This window comes from Vigna radiata, chromosome 6, assembly GCF_000741045.1.
Source record: "Vigna radiata var. radiata cultivar VC1973A chromosome 6, Vradiata_ver6, whole genome shotgun sequence".
Lineage (NCBI taxonomy): Eukaryota > Viridiplantae > Streptophyta > Magnoliopsida > Fabales > Fabaceae > Vigna > Vigna radiata.
In genome coordinates this window covers 30,892,749-30,900,893 of record NC_028356.1, presented here as the reverse complement: position 1 = coordinate 30,900,893, position 8,145 = coordinate 30,892,749, and the positions used below count along the sequence as shown (strand labels likewise).

General features: G+C 30.4%; 1 protein-coding gene across 1 annotated transcript; it reads left to right on the top strand.

Annotated features, from left to right (window-relative positions):
* Window positions 1–1,871: 1,871 nt before the first annotated feature.
* Window positions 1,872–4,997, top strand: LOC106763100 (adenine nucleotide transporter BT1, chloroplastic/mitochondrial). Its single transcript, XM_014647279.2, has 3 exons — window positions 1,872–2,700; window positions 4,021–4,182; window positions 4,351–4,997. The coding sequence occupies exons 1-3, from the start codon at window positions 2,131–2,133 to the stop codon at window positions 4,822–4,824; spliced, it is 1,206 nt and encodes a 401-aa protein (XP_014502765.1). The 5' UTR covers window positions 1,872–2,130; the 3' UTR covers window positions 4,825–4,997.
* Window positions 4,998–8,145: the final 3,148 nt, after the last annotated feature.

Below are 8,145 nucleotides of genomic sequence, written 5' to 3'. Positions count from 1 at the left end.
CTTAAAAGTATTAAAAATTAAAATGAAAATAATTTAAAAAAAATCAACTTTTATTATATAATTAAAAAATAAAAATATAATTCAGTCACAATTTATTGACTTTTTTTTTTCCAACACTTTCAAGCAGCTTATTGAACAGTGTTATTCTTTCTATTAGTCAATTTTATTGACTGAAGCACTTTGCCTTCAAGAAAAACAACATGCATGAATTTGTTGACCTTGACGAGACCAAGTCTATCAATAGAGTGTTGACTTAATTAATTTCGCGATGTTAATATCTTTAAAAATAATTTAATAAATATTTCAAAAAAAAATATGTAATTAAGAATTAAAAACTTAACTACGAATTACAATTTTGAATCTAATCAAAATTAAATAATAAAATTACAAATATTTAAAAATATAAAAATATTACTAAATATATCATTCATTTTCGTGTATGTTCTTTTATTTTATGCAATCAGTACATTTAATGTTGATTTACAAATATTTTATTAACATTTAATGAACCAATTAATGTGAATTTGAAAAGATAAAATATTTATATTAACTCGTAATTTTTTATTTTAGTTTTTCGTATAACTTATTTTTATTTATTTCTGTATAACACTAGAAGGGCAACCCAGTAATGTATTAGAAGCTGCACTAATGTTTTCTATAACTTCACTATATATGTCAAATTGTGATTACATGATCCTTTAAAAAAATGTTTGCATTATCAGAAAAACTTATTTATCAATAAAAAAATCAATAAAAGTTAATGAACTTAATATATATATATATATATATATATATATATATATATATATATAAAATTTGTAATTAGAAAACAGTATACAGCATATAAAAATAATTAAATAATAATAATAAAACAAATTTACATACAAATATTTTTTTGTAGAAAATTGACCAGTTCAAATTAAAATAAATTAACGTGAATGAACTTTGTTAACCTATATAAACAATTTTTCTTTACTATGAAATTTCTGTAATGTTTTTATATAAACTTATAATATTTCAATTTGTAATTAAATGAAAAAAATAAAATTATGAAATAAAGTTTAGAATATATATATATATATATATATATGGCATTAGTTTTCAATTAAATTTAATTTTTCAGAATATTTAATGTATTTGATAAATTTGATTATTATTCGTATTACTAAAATGAGAGGAAAAACATTAACAGTATTATAGAAACTATACCTAAGTTTTGCCAATTTTATGGTATGACTTTAATAGTTTTAATTGGTCTAGTTAATTAATGTAAAAATAAAAAAAGAAAAGTTAGTGAATAAATTTCTACCTATCTCAGTAAAAGTTTTTTTAGTTTTTTAATTTCTTAACCATTAATATTTGATTTTTTTTTTCATTTTTTGCAAAAACATTTACCTTTGTTTAATAAATTTGGAATCTATTTTCACAAAAAATATGGAATTCTTTTGACCTGGATAAGAAAACTTCTCTCGAAAAGATATTTTTTGTCAACTTTAAAAAGGTTAAAATATTATTTTTGAAAAATAAACTTATCAATTAATAATGTAAAACAGATATACACTGCATCTGATTAGAAATTGATGATAAATGTATTAACTTTTATAATTATTACTTCTAAAATCATATCAACAAATTCTTTTCAGTAAGCAGGGTATAATTTTTCATAGTTTAAAATCTATAGCTAACTTTTTTTTTGTTGCTAAAATAAATTAGAATATTTGCACAATGGGTCAATTTCCCATTATTTTTTTTGCCAATAATTTCCCATGATTTTGATGTGAATAATTTAGTCATGTCAAAATTGTAACAGTAGCAACTTTTTCTCACATGTGCATAATATATACATATATAAACATTATCACCAACGAGAGTGTTTCCTGTTCAGTGTGCTGAAGGGAAACGCAGACACACTGATTCATTCACCTACCCTTTTCTCTTGTTCTCGCCGCCTCTTCTTCCAATCCCATACTCTGCCCATCTTCTTCAATAGTCTTCTTTGAATCTAACCAACCAAATCTTCTTATCACTATCTTTGAAACCATATATCTTGATATTATTTTTATTCTTGTTCATTAACCCCTATCTTCGCAAGAAACCCAAAAAGAAAGAATCTTTGAGAGGCTCTGATTGATGGGTGGTAGAGGGATCAAGCTCTTTGATGAAGAAAGGAATGGTCTTTTCTCAATTTCCAATTTTGAGTCTCAATGGGGTGCGCGTGTTAACGACCCTGTAGCTATGTTTGCTAGCGTTAGTCAAGTGGGAATGGGGTTTGGCGTTCAAGAGCCAAACCCTTCTTCTGGTGATTCCCAGCACAATGGGGGCATGAACATTAGGATCCCTTGCACTGAGTTGTACGTTAGGTATGTTCAATCAGAGGGGAAGGTGAAGATTACTGGGGTTCCTGGGGAAGAAGAGGGGGTGGCGGGTGTTAAGGGGAAGAAAAAGGGTGTCTTTAAAGGGTTGAAGATCAAGGTGAAGAACCCTTCTCTTAGGAGGTTGATTAGTGGTGCCTTTGCTGGGGCAGTGTCACGGACCACTGTGGCACCCTTGGAGACCATTAGGACTCATTTGATGGTAGGAAGTAGTGGGAATTCTACTGGGGAGGTCTTCAGCAATATCATGAAGACTGATGGATGGAAGGGCTTGTTTAGGGGTAATTTTGTTAATGTGATTCGGGTTGCACCCAGCAAGGCCATTGAGGTAATTATATGTGTGTGTACATCACATTGTATGATTATGTTTTACAGGTTGTTTTGTGTTTGTGGTGAATGGTTTTTGATTTGCTTATTTGATTGTCTCAAAAAGTGCCTGCGCGCGCGCGTGTTTACCTTGTTTGTACACTATTTTGTATGGTTATGTTTGCAGTTTTTATGGGATTGTGGTGAATGGTTATGTGTATGTGTATCCACAATTTGTTTCGGGTTTAGGGTGAATGAGTTTTTGCTTGCTTAATTTGATTGCCTCAATCTGTTTGTTCTTTGGACGTTAATTTTGTTTTTTGCTTTATTCTATTAGATTCTTGGTTGGTTTGTGTGTTTCATTATGTCCTGAGTTTTGCTACTATTGGCTGGATTTGTCTTTAGTAGGACCATTTGTAGTATCAATATAAGTAGATGTGTCTGGGAGATTCTTGAATTTAGATTTAATCACCCAGGCTGATCAATATTGTTTCTACCACAATAGAAATATCTGATTTTTGTATCTAGCTAGTTTAATTGTTGGATGGAAGAATTTGTTTAGTCACATCTTCCTGATTGTTTCTTAAATCCTGCTGCAGTTTTGTTGTTTAACTTAGGTGTCTTAATGTTGATAAGGAACTTCAACTTGATTGTTCCTTTTGATTTTTCTTTTTGGTGGTAGACTGGTAGCTCACAGACTAAACAAATGTTAAATGTATAAAATGATCCTTCAGTATGCAACTTGTTTCTAATGGAATATGTGCTCTTTAACTGAGTTGTGTAACTTTTTTTCCTATTAAGTCCTAAAATCATTTTCTGATATGACAAGACAAATTGCAACCAAATGAACTTCATTCTGCCTACATCCTCAGAGGATTTTTTTCTGTTGTTGATGTCTTATCATCAGATTGCCTTTCCCTTTACGATATCAGTTATTGCTGCTTTTCATGGTCCTGGTTTTTGGTAAATGTCAATTTTGTCATGTGTAGGTGTTGATTTTAAGGCAAGTAAACTGTATCTAAGTCAACCTAATGTATGATCTTCCTTGTTTCTTTGGTGATACATATTCAACCACATACATGATATCTTACAGCCCTTTTTTCCCACTGAAGAAAAGCATAAAACCTGTCTCAAAACTTCACTTACAAAGCAAAAAATATTTACACTTGTTTTGTACTGCACTTTCCTCTTTGATTCCTTTTACGCAAAAGAGGGATACAGTCATGGATTTAATGTTTTATTGGGAATCCATATTTCAAATTTTTGACATAATGAAGATCCAATATAGTCTTAAATGATATGTTTTTATGCATCTAAAAACATTTCACTTTGTTTTCTGCAGCTATTTGCATATGATACTGTTAACAAGAACCTCTCACCAAAGCCAGGGGAGCAGCCTAAACTCCCTATTCCTCCATCATTGATAGCAGGTGCTTGTGCTGGAGTTAGTTCAACATTATGCACATATCCTCTGGAGTTGCTAAAGACTCGTTTGACTATCCAGGTGAGTACATATAAAAAGCAAGCAAACACTTGTCTTCCAATTAAAAATCATCATGTTTTGATTAATCTAACAATGTAAATTCATAGAGTACGTTTACATATTCTGTTATTTACCTTATCATAGGACAAAAATAAAAGCAGAATTTAATCTGAACTAGTAATTTTGCAGAGGGGTGTGTATGATGGTCTACTAGATGCATTCCTGAAAATAGTGAGAGAAGAGGGTGCTGGAGAACTTTACAGAGGCCTGACACCCAGCCTTATTGGAGTAATACCATATTCTGCAACAAATTACTTTGCATATGACACATTGAGGAAAGCATACAGAAAAATTTTCAAAAAGGAGAAGATTGGCAATGTTGAAACCCTTTTGATAGGATCTGCAGCTGGTGCTATTTCAAGCAGTGCAACATTTCCTCTTGAAGTGGCACGCAAGCACATGCAAGTGGGAGCCCTGAGTGGAAGGCAAATATACAAAAATGTGATTCATGCCCTTGCAAGCATTCTTGAGCAAGAAGGGATGCAAGGATTGTACAAAGGGTTGGGACCTAGCTGCATGAAGTTGGTGCCAGCTGCAGGAATTTCTTTCATGTGCTATGAAGCATGCAAGAGGATACTGGTAGAGGATGATGAAGAGGAGTAGCATCAAGGTTGTACAAGACTAGTGTTGGACAGAACTTCATTCTTCAAATTTTGCATATTTGCTTAACTTATTCTGGATTTTTTTTTTTTTATTGTTACTGGAATTATTTTGTTTACCCCATAGCAACTTTTGATCAGCAAATTGGTAATGGAATATTTTTTTTTTTTGGCTTTTCTTTGTCTCTTGCCTATTGGCATTAACTAATATCTCTGCTACTGCATATTTTAGTGAAAAGAGTCAATTATATTTAGTCGTATTTTGCCTTGCAAATTCAAAAAAATGTTTTATCTTATACCAATCATTGTTTATCTAACTGAAGTTGCAAGATAACACTTATTTGTTCTCACTGGAATTTGGTGATACCTTCTAATTAGTGGATGAAAGTTATTTGAAAATTCCTTTTAGGGTTATATGTTGATGGAAATGCTTACAAAGATTTAGACGTTTGAGTGAGAAGATGGAAATTATTTCGAATTTACTTTTGATGTTCTTCACCACTAAAAAAAGACACATATTTTCTGCCAATTTTGTTTTAGGAAATACTTACAAATTTTGTTTTGAAAAATAATTTGCAAAAATACCAACCAATTTGCTCACAAAATATTTTGTATAAAACATTTTTCACAAAAAAAACATGTAAGAAATATTCACAAATTTTATAATTTTGTAAGAATAATTATTTGTCAATTGAAAATCTTAAAAGAAATAGTAATTTTTTATTCAAAATTTGGTAACAAATTTGTAATTTTTTTTCATGAAATATAAAAATTTTAGTATGGCCTTACATTGCTATAAATTATATTTTTTTTGTTGAAGATATTGCATTAATTTATAAGATGCATATAAAAATTGAGTTTTTGTTATATATATTTAATATAAGAGATAAATATGAGGTATTTAATGTAAAAATTATACATTGATTTTTTTTTATAGATATGTTGATAATATTATTAGGTCTATATTATATTTAATAACTTATTTTCAATGAGCTAATCTTGTCTTAGTAGTTTTCATTTCTGAAATAGTATATGTTAATTGGATGGGTATGAAATTTGTATTTTACTTTTTGTTTTTGTCTAATAAGAGTATATTAGTAACATTTATTAAATAATTTTGTTACTAAAGATTAGGAATGATGATGGATCAAAAATCCACTTGTTATCCGTGTGCTATTCTTATATATAAGTATTTAAAAGATATCTGTATATATTTTAAAACTCATTTACATATGAACATTTAAAAATATATATTTTATAAACTTTTAAAATAGAAATTAAATAAAATTAAAATATTAAAATATAATATAAATTAAATTAAATATAAATTAATTTTAATTTCAATTAAATTTAATTTAATAAAATACAAATTAAAATTTTTTATTTTTATTTTTTGTAAGTAATAAACCATCCGTCCGATTTTATCACAAAGTAAATGAAATATAATATTATTAAGAACATTTAAGGGATTTTTATACTATATAATCAATATTTAAGGGATTTTTATACTATATGATCGGAACAATCCTCTGAAAAAACTTAAATAATATTGTTATTAGCGAAACATCAATTTCAATATTCAAATATTTTTAAAATTTCAATTTTCTTTCTTAATTTAGTTCACACAATTCTAAATGTATTATTCTAAATATCTTTTTTAATGATACTAAAAAAGTGTAAATCCAAGACTTAAAAGTAGTGTTGTCACCCAAACTTCTTTCATCAACTAAATATTTTCTTTATATTCCACGTCAATCTTTCAACACTAATATCACGTGCTGCCAAAATGTAGTCTCACACTACAAAATTCTCAATCATTTTCTCTAATTCTAAATAGTAGAAAATGGTTATGATCAAAATAATAAATTAAGGAAGAAAAGACTTATTGTGCTTTTGTGGATTAGGGATAAAAAGACTCACAGACTAAAATTATCTCTTGTTAAAAAAAATTCACAATCTCGAATACCTTCAAAATCCTATAGATTAAAGTCAACTCACCACCTTTTCTTTTTAGCAAAAAAAATATATAAAAATATAATATAAATGCCTAACCTAATTTGTAAATATGAAAAGTCATAAACTAATATTCCAACTTTTTATCCTCTATTATTTTAATCTTCAATTTTTTAATTACTTCATACTATTTTGCTTCTAAAAGGAATGTACACTAGTACAAAAACGCTGTTTAACGTCATCCCTTAGACGTCAGTTTTGTGAAAATTCGACATCTATTACTGCACGGTGGCATTATCGTAAATAAATTGGAAAACTAGACGTCAGTTTCGATGTCAGGCAACATCTATGACATCATAGACGTCGCACCTGCCGCAAACTGACGTCCAATTGTTTGAGGTATGTGATAAGACAGTCCATTAACGTCAGTGTTTCAGGGGACCGACGTCTACTAGGTTGCAATTAATGGTGCCGATCAAATTCCCAGAAGCTTAGACGTCGGCGTCGGCTAGCAAAGGCACCGACGTCTACGTCACTGACAGGAAATCAAACGTCAACCGGTTCAGCTTTAGACGTCGAATAGACGTCGGATCCCCGTGAAAATGCAACATCGATTGGGCTACAATTAATGTTGTTCACCTAATGCCCCAGGCAATTAGACGTCACGTAGTCAAACGCCGACGTCTAAGGCCTTTTTGGAAGGCGGGAAGACAAACATTCTTCAATGTAGACGTTAGTTCTGAGGGGCATCGACGTCTACGTTCCTGTATTTTCACCAAATTCGAGGGTTTTAGACGTCGGCTGTGAGGGGCACCGACGTGAACTATCCTGACAGGAAACCAAAACGTCAATCTTTTCAGCATCCTAGACGTCGGTTTCTGGAGCAACCGACGCCCCATTTCATTTTAAATAGACCGCAGACTCTTCTCGCCATTCAATTTCTGATCGCGTCTTCATCTCTTCTCCTTTTTCTCTGCTTCTCCTCTTCTTTTACTCACTTGCGCATCTCTACTTTTTATCTCTTGCGGCATTGCATTGTCGTTTCTCAAAACGTCATTGTCTTCGTCCTCTCCTTTTTCTCTCTTGCATCCCAGGTGCGTGGTTTTTTTTTTTTATGCTTACCGTTTAAACTTTCTTTAGTTTTTTATCGATTATCTTGTCGTTCAACTGATTAAAATTTGCTTTCTTTTTATTGTGTTTTAGTGCAGTTTTGATCCTCTCTTTGGGTAACATAGTGCAACATTCTCCCTTTGTTGGTTTCCTCACAAGAAGAGTGGCGATCTTTTGAGTTTTCTAGTTCTTCCGACCCAAAATGGAACTTGGGTCCTTGTCTACTTCTCGACACTGTAATTTTTTTCTGTTGCGGTTGAAT

Coding starts and splice junctions, on each gene's coding strand:
- LOC106763100 (XM_014647279.2), top strand. CDS start 2,131: ATGGGTGGTAGAGGGATCAAGCTCTTTGATGAAGAAAGGAATGGTCTT. Junction 2,701..4,020: donor CACCCAGCAAGGCCATTGAG/GTAATTATATGT, acceptor TGTTTTCTGCAG/CTATTTGCATATGATACTGT. Junction 4,183..4,350: donor AGACTCGTTTGACTATCCAG/GTGAGTACATAT, acceptor GTAATTTTGCAG/AGGGGTGTGTATGATGGTCT.